The 21,357-nt window shown below is 34.1% G+C and overlaps 2 protein-coding genes across 5 annotated transcripts in view; one reads left to right on the top strand and one right to left on the bottom strand.

Moving 5' to 3' along the window:
* The window catches only part of LOC127843981 (anoctamin-10-like), an 85,538-nt gene that overhangs the window by 58,338 nt on the left and 5,843 nt on the right, over nucleotides 1–21,357 (bottom strand). Inside the window, exon 1 of one of the 3 annotated variants that reach the window (XM_052373924.1) lies at nucleotides 7,063–7,294. The exons of 1 other annotated variant lie outside the window; for it this stretch is intronic. The gene's annotated coding sequence lies outside the window, so the exon portion shown is untranslated. Of the gene's footprint in view, nucleotides 1–6,751; nucleotides 7,015–7,062; nucleotides 7,295–21,357 lie in introns of those variants that run through there. One more of the 3 variants, XM_052373922.1, reaches the window with a different exon arrangement.
* Nucleotides 7,331–17,120, top strand: LOC127843985 (toll-like receptor 2). Of its 2 annotated transcripts, none has more exons than XM_052373932.1 (2): nucleotides 7,331–7,466; nucleotides 12,005–17,120. In XM_052373932.1, the coding sequence occupies exons 1-2, from the start codon at nucleotides 7,447–7,449 to the stop codon at nucleotides 13,920–13,922; spliced, it is 1,938 nt and encodes a 645-aa protein (XP_052229892.1). In that variant the 5' UTR covers nucleotides 7,331–7,446; the 3' UTR covers nucleotides 13,923–17,120. The 2 variants fall into 2 exon arrangements, with proteins under 2 accessions (XP_052229892.1, XP_052229893.1); XM_052373933.1 differs by lacking the exon at nucleotides 7,331–7,466 and adding an exon at nucleotides 7,671–7,820.

A 21,357-nucleotide genomic window follows, 5' to 3' on the forward strand; every position in this document is an offset into this window, starting at 1 on the left:
TGTTAATCCCTTTTGTCAAAACACCACAGACAGCAGTCTACACAATAGGTCGGTAGACAAGCTTTGCGTGTTTTCATAACGCCAAACACTTAATCCAGTTCCGTCCAGATGTTCTCTTTAATCAGTATACAGTACAATAACTGTTTCAATAATTACTCTACTAAAATACCGTAACGATAAAGATACGGCGTGTTTGAATTGAAATTCATTTGGAGGAAATATCAAATTATTCGCGATATAATTGTGTTAAAAAATACCAAAGAAACTTTTAACCGAAATCAACAGAATTCAGTGTTCTTTGCGCTACAAAGTTTGTATCAAAAAATCAATACACGCACGCTTTCCACGCATAAACCTTGAACTTGTACATTGCAGCATAATTTTCACATGCTTTTGTCGGGAAATACACATGATGACTGTATATTGGAAGCATTTGTAAATGTCGTGTTAACATTAAAAATCAGAAGCGTGTTTAGGATTACAAACTATTATTCTCATTTGGAAATTTAAAGGAACATTTATTCTTGTGTAATATGTGTTATGAATTAAATATTAATTTGTCAAAACGCTTTACGTGTCGTATATTCATTCATATTGTAGACGTACCTGTGAATTAAAACATATATGAATTTTCTATACAATTATCTTTATTTTTATAAGCCACAGTATTTAAACAATTTTTAATTACAATGTTTTTATTTTTTGGCATGCAGAGTAGCACACTGCTACCGCGGTGTCGCGCGGCGGTGTCCTGATAAGAACGGAAATTGTCTGCATTAACGGACTTGGCTAAAGTAATACACGCCGCGGGTATTAGCTAACTCAGCGGAATGCCGAGCGTTTTAGCGAGTACACCTCCCCTTCCCCGCCGCGGAATCACTCTCTAGCAGACAAATGGCCCGGGGAGGGAGCGCGTTTTTTGAGGAAAATGCGTGGACTGTACTGTACTGACCGCCATGATGATTTTTGCCTTGGGCATAAGCTCAAAACTATTAAAGGTATCAGCTTGAAAGTTCATAGTAGCTAGGCAGATCTTATGAAGTGTATGTCAAGTGCACAGGAGCCATAACTCTTGCTTTAATATTTTAATGTTATTACCCTTTGGTAATTGTATTTTAGTTTTTTTATTTGGCAAGTCCGAAAAACAGTAATAGGTATCAACTTAAAACTACATAGGTAGAGGGCAAACATTGTGTAGGTTATGCAGGGCATTTCTAGAGTACTATAAGAAGAATAAATTGTGATTAAAAAGATAAAGCTAAGTTTTTTTACATATATGACTGTACTGCAACTAAAAGGGAGGGAATCTTCGCGGTGAGGAAATTACACCCCTGTTTTTAATTAGTAGGTTAAGGCATGCTTTCATAAGGGAAGATAAAAAAGAAACTAACTATTTCCACTTGATATTGTATTGTAAAAGCTTTCACAAATGTACCTGAATATATTAACAAAGAAATAGGTCTAAATTGCACGTTGTAAATACCAATAAACATAACCCTTTACCACTTAAGATATGTATTTTGACACATATGTAGATCCTTAGAAAGTTAATTTTAATTAAAGACCTTTCGAACTAGATTCAAGTTTTAAAGGCTTCATTTCCAACCCTTAGATACCGATGAGCAGCAAACAGCACAAAACTTGAACAGACTGCTAATTACTTGCAGGCTGTTCTGGTTTTACGCTGTTTGCACATAGCCATTTTCACTTTTCTTCTGAGTGGAAAAGGGTTAATAAAGTGAACAAAATGTCTGTCTATGACAAGAAAAATATGATATAAGCATAATATTTTTTGTCAAGATAATACAATTTGCACATTTGTAAGACACTTCTGTCATTATTTGATTTGATTCTTTTACTAACACTACCAACAGAAAGTTTCGAGTAAAATAAAAACTTTCCAGATCCAGAAAAGTGTGACAGATTGTCTGAATGACTGACTGACCGACACACAGAGCGCAAACCATAAGTCCCCTCCGGTTTCACCGATAGGGGACAAAAAATCGAGGAAGATCGATCCCTGCATTGTCGCAGTAATGGTTTTAGATGTTGTTACAACGCAAAACTTCGCCTTTTAATTGACGCCAATTAATATAATCACAGATTTCAACATCACTTTTGTTTATACTGATAATTTAATCCCAAGTTTAATAATATCAAGTTTCTATTTTTCATACTGAAATTGTAAACAAATAGTCAATCACATTAATTAGTCTTGCGAAAATGTGCACTCTGCTTGAATTGACAGTTTGATGTCATCGAAGGAAAGTCGCTTCCTGTCTTAAGCCATAAAGAAACACATTTCTTGCCGACAAAAGTTGCTTCCTTTGTCTAGCAATCAAAATGCTGAACCAATGGTTGGTTTGTTACTCAATGGCAATCTTCTAATTAAGTAACAGAAAGTGCATAGCTCACCCTTTTGAAACATTTGCAGAGAACAGAGGTGAAGTTTAGCGGTTAATAGAACGTGTGTTTTACGCAACTTGAGTCCCGATTTGGCGTAATTACTCGGCCTAAGCTTTGAAATGAAATTTATGTAAGATTTTCGGAGAAAGACCGATTAGTTCAGATTTACCATCTTTCTGTACAGTTCCCAACAATGGCGTGTGGGTGTGAACGAAATTCTTAAACACATTTATAGTAAATAATGGCATTGTGTTTTGTTGGATTATTACTAATTATCAGATTGAAAGGTAATACTATTTTTGTAACTAATATTATTTCAGGTTTGTTTAAAATAAATAAAACATTAAAAAATTTAGTTTTCTCACAGAATCAGACAATGAATTTTTCTGATCCTGATTTTCCAGTTGTCTTGTAATTTTGACCCGACTTATGAAGTACACATACACAAAATATTTCCTACAATTTTTTCTAAATTAAGATGCTCTTCACATAGATTGTATGTGGAAAGTGGACCAAACCTTCTCCCGTTCCTCTAGGCGAAAGAAAGTGTAATGTATGTAATGTATAAGAAGATGAATTTCACTTTGTTTTAGAGTGTTGAATGTACTTAGAATTAAGATCTCAGTATATACCATTTAATTACACACATCGACCTAACATGCACAAGTTTATTGAATTACTAAGAACTGAAAATAAAATGTTGTTACACAAACTATGCTGTAAAATATACAAATCATTTTTAGTAAGGGATATAAATACATATGATCCGGATTGACCTATGTATGTGTTAAACGGTAGCTTTAAATTTACCATAAAAAATGTATTTAAATGTTTGTTTGTTTTTGTTGTTGTGGTTTTTATCAATTGTCAGCATTATCTGTTTAATAAAGACATTGTTACAGGATTGTGCCTGTTTCTGAATACTTCTACGACATTATGACTGTATTATAGGAATTGTATTACAGCTATTAAATAAGATTCAACTATTTAACATAGAACTAAATATTATATGCATGTGCCTCATGAAACGAAAGCTGTAACTTGATGTTAGTACAATGTATTACTATATTATTTTACAGATTGTCCTAACATATATACATAATAATTTATTTCATATATGGTTGCCATTAATAAGCTCCATAAGAATTTGAAGTTATTACACATATCTAATTACATATATACTATTGATAGTTGTTAATATAAGAACCTAGTATTTGATAATGCATGTATGTATTGTTGCAATGAAATGTATTATTACTTTGTTTAATAATAAACTATTTACTTTGTAAACACTGAATGCTCTATGTCCACTTGGGTTTTTGGCCTACTGGATGTATTGTTTAATAAACTTAATAAACTTATTTTTGCAATCTGCACAAAAATGTCAAATTTTCTAACCTTTTTTATACCCCCTGACGAATGAGGGGGTAGATGTATGACTGAGTTTTTACAGCAACGAAAATTTTAAATGTGAAAATTTGAAATAATGTACAACAATTTCCCCTCAAAATACAGCCTCTTACAGGCTGTTTCCCAATGGCAAAGGAAGCATTTTTTCCCCAAAAATCTTACCAAAGTTTCCCCCAAAACTATCCCAACTTTTCTAATAAACTTAATTATTGATTTATTTAGTTTATTAAACAGTACTTAATAATATAAATTTTAAAATGCAGTTAAACATGCACTTATAAACACTTGGAATATTTAAATCATAAATAAATAAAGTTGGAGCAAACAAACGCACAAACCAACCAACCAACAGACAGGGCAAAAACATTATGTCCACCACTATAGTGGTTGGGGACATAAAAACATTTTGACATTACATGTAATACCATCTTGAAAAAATATAATAATTGCACAAGCTATATGATTAAATGTTATCATGCATGTTGATGAACTTTTTTTTTCGGAAATGAGCTTTTCATCACATCACTAAAAAAAAAACAACAGGATTTGGTACTTAAGAATTTCAATTTTCACAACACACTTTTAAGTTATTCGTAAGTGAACTACTAAAACAAAGTTAACCAAACCAGTGAATTCCTGTGAAACTTGTCATTTGGGGAGTATTTCAAGCAAAACAGTAAGAAGTTACTCTACAGGAGTTTTTTTGGGTTGTGGGGGAAGGGGCCTTTAGCCCTTATGTGGGGGAAATTTTACGCGGGATTTTCCACTATGGGGAAAAATTGTGCGCGTGGGAATTTTCGCGGCGTTCCCCTTTTTGGGGGATTTGTTTACTTACTCTCTCATTATTACAATACATTTGTACATGTTTGCACTATATTCATTGTTTTTTTCATAATTTATTACGTTTTGCAAGATTAAATTGAAATAGAAATGAGATATTATAATCATGAGACACATCTTTCTATTAAAAAAAAAACAAAAAAAAAAACATTTTTTTTTTTTTTTTAGGGAGAATTTTTGTTTTTGAAAGGGGAAAAAACCAGCCAAGTTTGGTGGGGGAAGACGCCGATATTCGGCGTCTGTTATATAAGGTAAAAAAACCCTGCTCTATTATTAACACCAATTAATCATTTGTTATATACTTTATGAGTGAAACTATATAGTACAGTCCAACCTGAGAACAGCGGTCAGTCGATGGCAATGGCCAAAGTGACCGTTGTAGACAGGTGACCGGTGTTCTCAGTTTCCACTGATGGTTGATCAGTTGGTAGTATTGCTAGGGTGTTACCCAACCCAGTTGTTTTGCACACAGTGTAATGTAAACTACCACTTATTGCCGATAAATTGATTATTTGTAGTGAATAATACAAATTAATATCTTATCAAATGATTTAAATTGATTTAAATGCATACCTATTATTAAAGTAATAAGTTTATCAACGATTACATTTTTGTTTACTCATGCATCTTGTTCGTTCATTAAATCCAACAGTCTCTAGTTGTATTATATTCATTACCTTCATTGGAAGATATTTTTAAATAACAATTGTCACATGTCATTTACGTTCATCCAAAAAGGTATAAATAGCATATTGCTGTTATTAACCAAAAGTACGGCATAGCAGCATCTTCGTCATTAAAAGAAACAGACACTAAATCTTTTAAAATTTGGCATTCAAACAGCATTTTAATAACAGAAGTTTAATGTGACAAAATGATTAGTTGCATATATGCTGAAAGTTTGGCAAAAAAGTTGCAATCTGATTTGTGTCAGCTTTGCCAAAATAGACGACCACTAATCCTTGACGCCTTCTCATAACAACACTCGCTAGCTTATTATGGCGTATGACTGGTCCACTAATTGCTACCAATACACATTGACTGGTCCACTAATTGCTACCAATACACATTGACTGGTCCCCTAATTGCTACCAATACACATTGACTGGTCCACTAATTGCTACCAATACACATTGACTGGTCCACTAATTGCTACCAATACACATTGTTATTGTTACTTGCACATGTTTCATGATATCAAAAATCAGCTCATCGATAGCTAGTTGTCATTTATTAGAAAATTGCCCAATAAATTATCTTATCATTTTCATGCCGTCATGAAATGTACTGATAATTGAAAAATTGTATCAACCACTTGAGGATGCTCATATGGCAACCTTGATTCGTTGTTTCGAGCGCTTGCCACCAGTGAAGGTGCCACCTTCTCAACACCATATGATATAATTTCTCTCATTGGGCCACATTTATCACATCAAAAGCATTTACCGCAATCATATCCTTTAGCCTCTAAATAGACGCACAATAGTGGCTGACGTCACTGGTAAGAAAAAATAACTATGTAGTTTTAAATGTTTACTTTTTGCACAACGAAACGACTCCTGACTGCTTTTCTCAGGTTTAATAAGGCTCTTGGAGTCAAATAAAAATGAAGCTGGCCATTGAAGACAACTTGAGACCGTTATTTTCAGGTCAAATAAAGATGGATTTCGTCAGGGGAAATCCAGCCTGACCATAGTCAACATCGTTGTTCTCAGTTGACCGTTAAGTCAGGTTGGACTGCATTTCCAAAAATTTCATTATTCCATTTATTAGCTGCTTTTAATACATATATTTTTACAAATACATATTTATTTGTACGTGTATAAAATATAATAAAAATATTACATTGCACTAACTTAAAATGCAACAGATTCACAATTAGATTTGATTTGATGATTAAGCATGTAAATGTAAAGCTTCCTAACAATTGTGTTATGGAATGTGTAAATGTGTATTGATGCATTCATCCCACGATCAACATAAAGTCAAGTTAATATATACCAACACCAATATTAATGTACCATTTTTTATTTGCATTAAACAAGCCACAAGATAATGTGCATTCATTCCATTTAAATAAACATATAAACCATACCTGAAAAACAGCTTTCGAAATTGTTTGACAAAAGAAGTTTCTCTCATTGATGACAATTTATATACATGATGTATGTGCAATCATGTGTATCAGACCAATTAAAGAACCATGATCGCAAAGGGAACTTTATTGTTCATAATGTATTGATTTTCCTTCCATTTGAAGCAATAAAATCAAGACATTTAATGGATGAATTCATTAGATAGCATTGCAAGATTATTTTCTTTACTGGCCAGACACCCCTTTATTTATCATAATACACTGGTCCACCTTTTACTTATGTTGTCCAATACACAAACCATACAGCATACCTTACATGTTTGAACAGGTGGTTTAAACCATTTTCAAGGCAGGTATATCTATATTCACAATGACCAATCCCTTAACCTAATCCCAAATCTTTTTATTAACATAAATTCAAATGAAATGTAGTGTATGTGTTTTGTATTGACTTGAAAGTGTTACAGGGATCTTGTACACTTGATTGATCCCTGTTTTTCCATCAGGCTAAAAATAGACCAACAGGTAAAGTGTCCTTGACAGAAGCAAATATGGCTGATGAATGTTTACAATGTGTCATGTAGATCATACTAGCATATAAGTTTTACATTCTATTTAACATAAAATACACATGCAATTTGGAATCCATAGTATTGAATCAGTGCATTCATGAATATTAGCTCTGGATTTTAATCATGGAAATAAACATTTACAGGTAATTAGTGAACAGTAAATTAGACAGGTAAATTGAAAAAAATAACTAAAACTCGCCTTAGTTAGTTAAGTGAAGAGCAGATATGAACCATAACTGACAGTTTGGAAAATTGAGCAGAAAGTGTCCTACATTTCTTATCTATACAGCAGAGAAAAGTTAGTGGTTTATTCAAATTGTTTAGTGCATGGGAACTTTTCTCTACTGTATAGATAAGAAATGTAGGACACTTTCTGCTCAAAACATACACTCCTTTACTACTGTGGTGTTTGCTTGGTAATAATTAAAGTGATATACAACTACCAGTATAGATATTGTGTTCAGCACAGGAAACTGGCATTGGATTATTTGTTACAGGTAAACAATGTTCTGCAGTGAATGTTCACAATATTACTCAAAACAAGCTCAGTATTTCTTACTTAAAATCTGAAATCCTAGAATTGCATAACTCTGCATATCTGATGTTTACAGATTATCTGCTTGTCAATCACAGTTCAACAACAAATTAAAACTGATAAATTAAAAAATAAGTAAAGTTCATTCATATCCTATAAATTGCAATAAAATTAATTGACAGGAAAATTATGATAGTGATTCAAACTTGGTGCAGTAAATTTCATTTGTCTGTAGTTGACTTTATATGAAGTATGAGAAGAATACCTAAAAACAAGATGCGTTTGTGAAACACAATGTCCCCCTATATGACGTTTGACCTTGTAGGATGACCTTGACCTTGACCCTTCACCACTCAAAATGTGCAGCTCCGTGAGATACACATGCATTTCAAATATTAAATTGCTAGCTTCAATATTGCAGGAGTGACATTACATGAGCAATTTTGACCCATATATTTGACCTTGAAGGATGACCTTGACCTTGACCTTTCACCACTAAAAATATGCAGCTCCATGAGATACACATGCATGCCAAATATAAAGTTGCTATCTTCAATAATGCAAAAGTATTCATAAAATTAGTGGTTTGCACCACATATATTTGACCTCTGACCTTGAAGGATGACCTTGACCTTTCACCACTCATAATGTGCAGCTCCATGAGATGCACATGCAGGCCAAATATCAAGTTCCTATCTTCAATATTGCAAAAGTATTCATAAAATGAGCGATTTTGGCCACATATATTTGACCTCTGACCTTGAAGGATGACCTTGACCTTTCACCACTCAAAATGTGCAGCTCCATGAGATACACATGCATGCCAAATATCAAGTTGCTATCTTGAATATTGAAATACTGCAAAAGTGTACATTAAATGAGCGATTTTGACCCATATATTTGACCTTTGACCTTGAAGGATGACCTTGACCTTGACTTTTCACCACTCAAAATGTGCAGCTCCATGAGATACATATGCATGCCAAATATCAAGTTGCTATCTTCAATATTGCAAAAGTTATTGCAAATGTTAAAGTTGGCGCAAACCAACCAACCAACCAACAGACCAACAGACAGGGCAAAACAATATGTCCCCCACTACTATAGTAAGGGACATAAAAATATATTTATTGAGAATTAGCCATTAGTCGTCACCACTAATAATCATATAACATTGATAAAATACAAAAGTTTTACAAATACAAAACAAAATAAATTTGGAATTATTCTCTGGTTTTGGTTTAATTTTGTTTCAAACATCAGGGTTCTTTCTGGGCTTCAAAAAGTTGTCTCCACTTAATTTTGCTAAATTCAAAAAGTTGTCGCCACTTACTTTTGATATATTAAAAAAGTTGTCACCACTTACTTTTGTCGCCAAACTAGGGCCCAATGGGGCAAAGAATATCGTTTTACAATAATACAAACAAAAATAATCATTTTACAGTATGTTTGACGAGTTTATTAAAAACGGCACATTAATAAATGTATTTAATAACAGCACATTTAACAAGTCTATTTAAACAAGTTATTAATTTTATTAACAGGACATTTAATGATCAGCCTGCATATATTGCTGCTATTTGGATGCCTCAGCAGCTTTCTGGTGCTCTGAAAATACAAAAAGGGAACATAATATTCAAATAATAGTAATCAATTCATTTGTGTGAATTACATGTAAATCATTTGTAGCATATACATAATATAAATATGTTCTAGCATATGACCTACTACATAGTGCCCAGAATGCTTTTACTAGGAGTTCTAAATAAACTTGAAATTGTGGCAAGTGAAACAAAAAAATATGTCTCCTTCATATAGCACCAGTGAGTCTATGTAAAAAGTATTTTATTGCCTTTAAGGCCATAGAAAATAAATAACTAGATTCTCATACAAATTTTGGGGAAAATTGGGGCGGGTGGGTGGGTTTTATTATTTGTTTTTTTTTATTTTTCATTGTATGTGTCGGACCTATATATAAGTAATGAAATGTTCACAAATTTGTTGGTTTATATGCACAATGCCTATATGTATGTATGTAAAATTATAGAATAAAAGAAAAACATTATCAAAATTTGACTATTGTGTTTTATTTTACCCTTTTAATATCATGTTAAACATATTATGACATTCAATAAAACATTGACTAGACAAAGTATTGACTAGACAAAGCATTGACTAGACAAAGTATTAAAGAAAATACAAATCTGTTACAGAACCCTTTACATTATTTTTTCAGTATGACTAGAAGTCATTGATTAAAACATGGTATGCATTCGATAGACAGCATTTACTAATTTAAGTTCAGTTTGTATTAATTGGATGAAGATGTTGAGAATGAAGATGATACACATTTAATATGGGAAGTTTCAGGGGTGTCTCCAATACTAAAGTGAATAAAATTTCCTAGACAGCCGACAGTTTGACTAACTGTAACATCGGGCAACACCTGTGTCAATTCTAATTTATTTCGGCAAAAGAAGGCACAGACGATTTTCGGGTGGTCAACTTTCAACGATGGGGCTTGATCATACGAACCACAAGTGAACTCATCGTACAGGTCCGCGAGAGTTAAAGTTTCTGCACATTTTGACACCCTGTACCAATCTTATACGGTTGTAACGCCGTTTCAACATCTAAAAATAAGAAACATTTTGTTGTTGTTTTTCGCTAGATCACTTAAATTTCATTCAGCTGTTTCGTCCTCAGTATTTTGCGGCTCGATTTTTTTTTTTACGGATTTTTTTTTTCAAAATAAAAACATTCGGGCGGGACGATTTTCGATGGGCGGGCGGGGATGAGAATCTAGTAATTTATTTTCTTTGGCCTAATCACACCTATTTTTCTAAAACAATCAATACTTACCTTTTTGATTGTTATTGTTGTCAACCTAACAGTCATTAATCTGCTTCGTATACTGTGAGAAACACTTCACACTTAATCACAAAGTTGATACCGTAATTACTCTAAGTTTTCTGACACTTAAAAATAATTTATTTATTGTTTGTGTCTGAAAATTTCGATACAATTTTTTTGTCAAAAAGTATGAGCGTCCAAAAATTTAGAGACATGTATGTTATGTTTGTTGGTCAATTATTATATTGAAATAAATGTGCATTAATTGTATTGTGGTGTACCCACCTTTCTCTGCTTTAAATAAAATACAACTTCACTTCTGCAATCTCTTACCTGAAATGGTACATAAAAACGTTATAATAAACAACCATACTGCTTCCTGAATACGATATCATTTCAAATGCTGTTCGATGAAACCAATGTATATTACCGGTATACATGGTAATCTACCCAATTACGCAATTGAAATGGTCCCTCAGGGCATTCTATGCCAGGTTTTATGATCTTAATCTTGTTGTAAAACTCCATGATCGAAGGGTCCCAGATAAAGGAAAAAGGGTAGAAATCTAGTATATAAGCGTTGTTAATTTTTAATTTGTCACCAATGGCAATTGAAAGCGGGAACCTTGAAACATGGATTACTTATATCAAGTATAAAATGTTGCACAGTTGATAACAGTCTGGAGGCCCAGTGGTTTCATCAACAGCCTTTTAATCCTAATAAACTTGTTTGAGCCCTGCAGGGTATAAAGAAGTTTTAAATTCTAAATTCTATTCTTGTCATTATTATGGAGCTCTACAAGTCTGTGGTTTAAATAAACCAATTTAAGGCATTTCCTGACACTCTTAAAAAAGGGCCCCATCTCTAAACAAGTTCCTTTAACAATCATCAAATATCAGTCCTGAGAACAAAGGTACCAAACAAATGAACACTGTCTGGCAAAACACTCCTATTACTTGCAATCATGAAGTTTAATACCCTTCCCCAACACTGTACATATCCCTTCCAATATACCCCAACACTGAACATATCTGTACATATCTGTACCATTCCCCAACACTAGGAAAATATATATAATTCCTTCCATTCACCAACACTGTACATATTCCTTCCATTCACCAACACTGTACTTATTCCTACAATTCACCAACACTGTACATATCCCTGCTATGCAACTATATTGTTCCTAGAATGTGATGCACATACATTTGCTTTTCTTGCTTAAACAGTGTCTTATTTAGTTTTCATAGATCAAAATAATGTTTCTATAACATACATGTATTTTGTTTCAGGTATACCCTGCTGCTGCTGCTGTTGTTGCTGTCTGGCGCTGTTCGGGTGGTGGAAGGTTGCCCAGGGAACTGTTTCTGTATACCAGACACCAGAAGTGTTAACTGCACTAGGTTGCCAAATGTAGAATCCATGGCAATGTCGATTCCAAGTTACACTCTAACCCTTGATATACACAATGGGGAATTCAGTGAATTCAGAACAACTGATTTTTCTCAAATCAGTGCAAAAACATTAAAAAAGTTAAAGGTGACCTCTAGCAAACTGAAGAAAATCGGCGACAGATCCTTATCAGTGTTTGCAGATTTAGAGATTCTAGAACTGAGTCACAATGAAATTGAAGACTTGCATCCAAATGCATTTGCTAATCTACGCATGTTACGTGTGTTGGATTTATCACACAACCAAATTATGTACCTTGCTAGTCCAGACATTCTCAGACCACTTGTCAGTGTTGTAGAGGTCAATTTAGGCTTTAACAAAATTGTTGACTTTCCGAGCGGATTTTTTGCTTCGCAGACCAATCTCTTAGAGTTAAACATTCAAAACAATGGTATTGCTAACTTAAAAGGATCCTCATTTCAAGGTGTTCGTAATTTACGCAAACTTCTTTCTAATTCGTGTAATATTCAAACAATGGAAAATGACTTATTCAAATCAATAAGCAATGTTGAGACAGTGGACTTGTCCTTCAACCTTTTGCACTACTTGCCCATGAAAGGGGAATTCTCCCAGCTTATAAACCTCAAACATCTGTTCCTACAAAACAACAACATAGAAACCCTTGCAGATAACCAATTTCAGGGCTTGTATCTAGAGTCATTGGATCTGTCTCACAATGCCATCAGTACAATATCCAACAATACATTCAAGCACATGAAACATCTTTCTCATCTGGACCTATCCTTCAACAGACTTAACTCACTGCCCTCCTTGACGTTCCAACCCATCTCTGACAGCCTGTCGAGCCTGAAACTGAACAGCAACCCTGGTCTGGGGTCACTGAGTGCCACACTGTTTGAGGGCCTCACGTCCCTCCGGGACCTCAACATCTCCTCCTGTGGCCTGCACACACTGCACCACAACCTCTTCATGTTCCTAGGCAGCCTCCAACACATCGACCTCTCAGCCAACGAGCTCACTACCTTGCCTGCAGCATTCTACGACCTCACCATTGCCAATGAAATGAAGTTTGTTAGACTCGACGGTAACCAGTGGTACTGTGATTGCAGAATAAGGGACTTTCGTGAGTGGTTACGGAATCCTATAACACCTCATTTGTTATTCTGTCAGGATGTCAACCAGATATTGTTTAGGATAAGCTGTCAGATGCCTAAATGCTCAACTCCATCACGCTTAGAAAACTACAATATTGCCATGTTGACTGACGATGTGCTGGACAAGTGCAATCACTTTATGGCCAATTCTGGGTCAGGCAGCCTAAATGTAGTGATAGGTGCAATTATTGGTGTCATAGTGGTAGTTATTGTAATAATTGTAGTGGTTATAGTGTGTCTGTGGTATAGACGAAAGCAAAAGAAACACTTCCATGGAGTTAACAATGATGATGAAATGCAGCTAAACCAATCTAACAATATAGTGAAACAGCAGAAACAAACTAACCATGAAAAGAAAATTACAAAAACAAAACACTTTGTTGAAAAGAAAGAAAAGCGCAAACAAATTGATCCAGAAATTGGGTCACTCAATGAGTCTGACAAGGATTTCATAGTTCGTAACTATTTTCACTCTATGAGTCCTGGAGAAGATGCGGACTCGGACTGTACCCAGTCTATGACACGCATGGACTCTGTGAAGAGCCTCTCCCAGTCTGGTTATGACTATAACTCACGCAGGGCTTCACTTAGCTCAAGTCAGTACAGTGCTAATATGGGATGCAAGTTTGAATCAGCCGTTTGATATTGCAAACTTAACAATATTAGCACATGTGCACAAGTCTCAAACTAATTTGGAATGTAAGCATGGCCATGAAAATGAAACAGAACATATAAATGCAGTACTGGTATATATAATGTAAATTTGTTTCAATTAGTATTATACAACTGCTACATGGCTTGGCTTTAAACAAGCATTCCCATAAAATGCAGTATATAATATAAATTGTATATGATATCAATTGATTTGAAAATAGTATTATACAACTGCTAAATTGCTTTGGTTTGAACAAGTGTGTAGTAAGTTAAAGAGTAATTCATTTACATGGTATACTGAATTGAAAGTATGTGCCTTTATAGCATCACTATTTAACAAAAAGTCCAAGCTATACATGTCACCCAACGTGGGCATTAGTCTTGTCATAAGTGTTGGCATCTGGGTAAAACTAGTGCTCTGGCTAAGGTAAACATGCAACATCTTTATTTCAGTGCTTCTATTACAGGTATTCAGTTGAAACTTAATGTGGCCAGGGTTACAGTGAACATGCAACATGTCCATGTCACTGTTTTTCCATCCTAACTTAAACAATACCTATCTCCTGGTGTTGCATTTGGTGACAGTTGGGTCTAAGTCAAGGTATATTTAGCTAAAAATAGATCAAGTTTGCACTCAATAACTTCAGTCAGGATGGAGAAATTGTGCCGGAACTTAATGTGAAAGGTTACAGGCTGATCTAGTGAGTGATTGCATTTGGGACTAGTGAGGCCAAGGTCCCTGTTACTTAAAATAGAACGTGTTTCGCTTCAATAACTTTAGTTTGGATGAAGGTTTTGTGCTGCAATATTTGTTTGTAGTCAACTCACATGCAGATCTAGGATGGGATCACAATTTAAGCTTGTTTGGTCAAGGTGAATTTTACTTTAAATAGACAAATGGTTTTCTTTCAATAACTAGAGTTAAGATGGAGGTATTGTGCGACAATTTCAGTGTAGATCACTTATATGCAGACCATGCTTTTAATTCGACTACAGTAGGTAAAAAGTTGAAAATCTAGTTTCTTGGCACCGTTAATTTTCATCTTTACATTTATATATACCATGTAACTACTACAAGTATTAAACTTGATATACATGTTTGTTTTTATTATATCAGGTTACATGATACTATCAAAGCATAAAATAGTTGAGCGAGCAGTTTTGGGAAAGCACTTGTTACAATATGAATGTAAATATTTTAAGAACCAAAAACAAATTAAAAATATCCATACTGCATAGCGCTTCATATTGGCAGTGTTTTTTTTAACATTTGAGAAACATTCCTGAGGCCTTTAAATTGGGAAAAATTGAATCTTTTTACTAAAATAAGGAAATTGTGTTTTTCTTTTTGCTTACAAATACCATAAAAATTGAGGATACAAATATGTTAACATCATATTTGTTAAGGTTAAACTCAAAGAGCTCAAAGATAGATGGACAGAATGTTGTGATTTATATATTTATAAAAAATGAAATAAAAATTAATGGGAACATTTAAATGGGGAATTTTAGGCAATCATTTGGGGGAAAAAACATTTGAACCAAAAAACAATGGTTTGAGCATTGCTATAGCATTTCCATTTAAATACAATAATAATTTATAATGGTTATCACAAATAACAAATAAGTTGATAATCACTACTAAGTACCACTGATAAAAATCTTGAATGTTTACATTGTTACTAAGATGCCATGTAAATTATCAAACAGTATTACTTGATAGTGTATTATGTATATTTCTAACACTACTAGCCGCTTGTTTTCAAGACAAAGTAGGAAATCAAGAATGGGTTATTATGCAATTATTTATGGCCAGAGCCTGATGTATTGTAAATATTTCTGAAGAATTCCAGGAAATTGAACAGTAAAATGCACACGCTAAAACACATCATGTCAACTCGTTATAAACATACCCCTCGTGTTCAATGCTATGTGCTTTCAGGCTGTGATTTGATTACATCCTAAAATATCAAATAGAGAGATTTCATCTTTCTCAGGTCTATGAGGCCTTATTTTACAGAATTATTTTATATTGCTTGGACCAGAATAATCAGTCGAAGGTATTTTCTTCACAAACTATGGGCATCAATGTTTGTCAAACGAAGTTTATTGTTACGCTTAATTTTGTAAGTTACTTACATTGAAAAGTGATAAGTGGACAGATTCTTTAATAAGTACTTATACATATAATAACAATATATTTATAAATTACAGTATGACCAAACCGACCAGGTCTAAAGAAATGTATATTTTTCTTATATCTATTTTGCAAAAGATTTAATTCGGAACTCGCGCGCTGTGGGTTTTTCCGATTTCTGAGCGCGCGCGGGAGGTAAAAACATTGTCATTAATACAGTAATGACCAGTAACATCGATAACCGACTTGCTTCCCAGCCAATAGCGGATAATAAGTATTTAAACGACAGAAGTGTTTCTTTTAGGAAATGTCAAAATTCAAGTCTTTTGTTGTTATTACTATTACTATTATTATTAATAATTACACATAACAAATTTAACACTGATATACACGTATGTCAGACGTTTAATACAGGATTAAAGTCTAAATACACCATTCAGATGTACAGCCGACTATACGAATGGGTCCAGTAGCTAACATCAGTAAAAGACATGAAAAACAGACTTTGCCAGCTGTATGGTAATGAAGGAACCACAAACCGCTTGACATATGCAATATTTCTTCTGAAAATCATAATTCATGTTTTTTCGGCATGCTTTATAGATATAGCAAATAAAAGTAATGTATGGTAAAGCTTGTTATTGATGTGTCTCCTAATCTTAAGGTCTTAGTCTTTCATTTTCTTTACTTTTTAGATTAAATTAAAGAAAAGCATCAAAATAGAGCTATATCAATAAACATATAAATATTCAACTGATATTAGGTCTAGTACTACGAATGGACTGAGGATAGTAAGGTTTTGTTGTTTCGTACTTGTCTGTATGATTTTTAATATATTTCAAAAGTATAATATATATACGATGGGGTCAATGTCTTGATAGTTTCGTTGACAAACTTCCATTTAAACTGTATGCCCAGGCCTACGCACAGTATATGCAATGAATAGTTACGTGATCGAAGCTGTTTACATGTACATGCAGCATTATATCGTGTTACATAGTATTCTTACAAATTAAACACGATCGAGATTAGTTCATCTAAAGAACAAGAGCACCGCCTTGCGGGTGCAGACCGCTCATCTATTTTCTTTTTAAAGGTGAAGGTGAGGGTGTGGTGGTAATTTGTGAGATGATCTTAAAAAAAAAAAAAAAAAAAAATGGGGGGGGGGGGTGGGGGGGGGGTGTATAGTGTGAGGGTGTGGTGGTCATTTGTGAGATGATCTTAAAAAAAAAAAAAAAAAAAAAAAAAAAAAAAAATTAGGGGGGGGGGGGGGGAGGGGGGAGGGGGGAGGGGGGAGGGGGGGGAGGGCACGGGGGATGGTTTGGGTGGAGTCTATTGTGGTATGTCAGGTAAGAGTAGTTTCATCAAAGTATCAATCAAATCTAATCATAAATAAAGAAGTTATGGCAATTTTAGCAAAATTTAATAATTTGACCTTGAGAGTCAAGGTCATTCAAAGGTCAAAGTAAAATTCAAGTTGCCAGGTACAGTAACCTCATGATAGCATGTAAGTATTTGAAGTTTGAAAGCAACAGCCTTGATACTTAAGAAGTAAAGTGGATCGAAACACAAAATTTAACCATATATTAAAAGTTACTAAGTCAAAAAAGGGCCATAATTCCGTAACAATGACAACCAGAGTTATGCAACTTGTCCTTTTACTGTACCCTTATGATAGTTTGTGAGTGTTCCAAGTATGAAAGCAATATCTATGATACTTTAGGGGTAAAGTGGACCAAAACATAAATCTTAACCAAATTTTCAATTTTCTAAGTATAAAGGGCCCATAATTCCGTCCAAATGCCAGTCAGAGTTACATAACTTTGCCTGCACGGTCCCCTTATGATAGTTCATAAATCTTGCAAGTATGAAAGCAATAGCTTTGATACTGTAGGAATAAAGTGGACCTAAACACAAAACTTAATCAAATTTTCAATTTTCTAAGTATAAAAAGGGCACATAATTCTGTCAAAATGCCAGTCAGAGTTACATTACTTTGCCTGCACAGTCCTCTTATGATAGTTAGTAAGTGTTGCAAGTATGAAAGCAATAGCTTTGATGCTTAAGGAATAAAATGGACCTAAACACAAAACTTAACCAAAATTGTCAATTTTCTAAGTATAAAAAGGGCACATAATTCTGTCAAAATGCATTCCAGAGTTATCTAACTTTGCCTGCCCAGTCCCCTCATGATAGTAAGTAAGTGTACCAAGTTTGAATGCAATAGCATTGATACTTACTGAGAAAAGTGGAACTAAACGCAAAACTTAACCAAAATTTTCAATTTTTTAAGTATAAAAAGGGCACATAATTCTGTCAAAATGCACGCCAGAGTTATCTAACTTTGCCTGCCCAGTCCCCTCATGATAGTAAGTAAGTGTACCAAGTTTGAATGCAATAGCATTGATACTTTCTGAGAAAAGTGGACCTAAACGCAAAACTTAACCGGACGCCGACGCCAACGCCAACGCCGACGCCGACGCCAAGGTGATGACAATAGCTCATAATTTTTTTTCAAAAAATAGATGAGCTAATAAAATGGACCTAAACACAAAACTTAACCAAAATTGTCAATTTTCTAAGTATAAAAAGGGCACATAATTCTGTCAAAATGCATGCCAGAGTTATCTAACTTTGCCTGCCCAGTCCCCTCATGATAGTAAGTAAGTGTACCAAGTTTGAATGCAATAGCATTGATACTCACTGAGAAAAGTGGAACTAAACGCAAAACTTAACCAAAATTTTCAATTTTTTAAGTATAAAAAGGGCACATAATTGTGTCAAAATGCACGCCAGAGTTATCTAACTTTGCCTGCCCAGTCCCCTCATGATAGTAAGTAAGTGTACCAAGTTTGAATGCAATAGCATTGACACTTTCTGAGAAAAGTGGACCTAAACGCAAAACTTAACCGGACGCCGACGCCAACGCCAACGCCGACGCCGACGCCGACGCCGACGCCGACGCCAAGGTGATGACAATAGCTCATAATTTTTTTTCAAAAAATAGATGAGCTAAAAATGATTAAATCATGGTATTTTTATCAACTAAAACGAACGTTTGAGCAGAAAAAGTGGTGTTTACTATTTAGCGATAAGACAAATTATTGATTCACTCTCTTTTAAAATATGCTAGTCAGCTTTTGTTTGTACCTACCATGCGTGCTCAAATATCAGAAAAACCCAGACTGGAGAGTTCCGAATAACAACTATTGACAGCTTGTAAAAACAAATGTGTTGCCTACTTAAATAGCCATGTGATGATTGTGTTACAATTTGTAAAACTGAATGCACCAGGTTGGGCATGGTTTTTCAGGTATAATAACATTTGTTGTTTTATGTGCATATGTTTTAACACAATATCAGGTATTACGTAAATGACCTGAATAACAAATAAATTATGTTGTACATTTACTATTACTAAATATTGTATTGCTATGATGCATGATTAATATTGAATAAAGCCTTTATTAAACTGAACATGCTTTTAACATTAGTATTTGGACATGTATGTTGTTCAATACATTTTATATTCCTTTTAAATTATACCCCACTCATAGAGGAAAAGGTAATACAGTTTGAAGAATGAAGATTTATAATGATTGTTGAAGCTACAATTATTGCTCAACAATAATAGCTTAGGGGTCAATTTGTGAATCAATTAAATGGCCCAAATTGGGATTTTCCAACTCACACATACATGTATTGAAAGTTTAACATTTTATTTGCCTTCATAAACTGTTTAGACATTGAAAGTCAAGACATTATTAAGACTATAACTTCAATATGACTCTTTTATTTGTAAACAACAACATGAATACCAAATTGATCAGTTCATGACAGTTCTGCTTTAGGCTTTTAAACTCCTCACACAGCTCTATTGTTTTTCACCTCAGGATCACCTTCAATACCAAGTGCATTTTGTGCATCTCCGCCATACTGCCTGATTTAATACGGACTATGGTGTCCAGAACTTATCTCACATATTCCCCATTTTGCAAGTGAAGAAAGTCTTTTTTTACCCAACACAGGGTATCTGTATTTAAGCTAGTACTTTAAATCTGAATCATCACAATCTGGAATGAATTAACACTCTCTGAAGTTTTAACGAAGTTTCTTCTCCTAAAATGAAGAAAAAAAATGTTATAATTTACATTTGGGAACAATCTTTTTGCAGATTGGGTCTGTTCAACAGCTTTTATAAAAGACAAGGAAAACCCCTCTAGCTCAAAATACAACCCTGTATTTACATTTTGGTCAGGGCTAGTGACCCAGAAAGGTAAATTTTGTCAACCAATGCACAAAGTCTGATCAAGTCAATCAAAAAAAAAATATATTGAGTGTGCTCAAATGTTTTAAATATATACAAAAAACATGTTAATCATACAAATGGTAATATCCCACAGAATTAACTTCCTGCGCTTAGTGGAGTGAACATGTAACCAATAAGGTGTTCACTGGTAACAGTTTCACATTAGGCGTCAAGCAATTATGAGAATACATCAAACAGCCATCCCACTATACTTCATGGCACTCATACGGAATCCAAACCAGCACATTCAGAACAATTGCAGTATCAAGTCTTATAAATGAGATGTTTCACACCAATTTTGTTCTACTTTTTACATAATGGGGTTGAATTCACTATGTTATCGCCCACATCAAAAAGCTCGATTGCAAAAAAGGCTACTGTCATTGCAATAATCAAACTCTCAGCTACTGAGCTGTATGTACATACATGAACATATAAAAGCTCAACGCATTCAAGAAGAATTAAAGGATATCCCTGAGCCTGAATTTGCAATCAAGGAACATCCATGTGCCTAAATTTCCTATTATTTTCTGTGTGTGTTTTAACCCTTGAGTAATGTTGAAATTATTATTGACACTTAAAAGTAAGAAAAAATCTGACCAATGCCATAATTATGTGGGTTTATGCTCCTGTCTCTTCACAAAATCCTGTGGAAAATCTTGCCATATAACATATTTTTTTACCAACAAAATCTATTCAGTATTTACATACATTTATGGTATCTGGTTAATCAGCAAAATCCATGTTTCTCAATTCAGTGTTTTTGTGTCGTGCCCAATAAAAGTATTATGTACTAGTCCCATTTAGTAATAGTAGAGGAGGACTGTTCAACTGATATCTGAATAACTAAAAACGATCTTTACAAAAACACAAATCTCTTCAAAGCTAATGGTGAATACCAATATCCGAACATTTACGAGTGAACGCGAGATTGGCTTCGAGCAGCTTCGGAAGCACACTGCAGTTCTCATGAATACA

This window comes from Dreissena polymorpha, chromosome 9, assembly GCF_020536995.1.
Source record: "Dreissena polymorpha isolate Duluth1 chromosome 9, UMN_Dpol_1.0, whole genome shotgun sequence".
NCBI lineage: Eukaryota > Metazoa > Mollusca > Bivalvia > Myida > Dreissenidae > Dreissena > Dreissena polymorpha.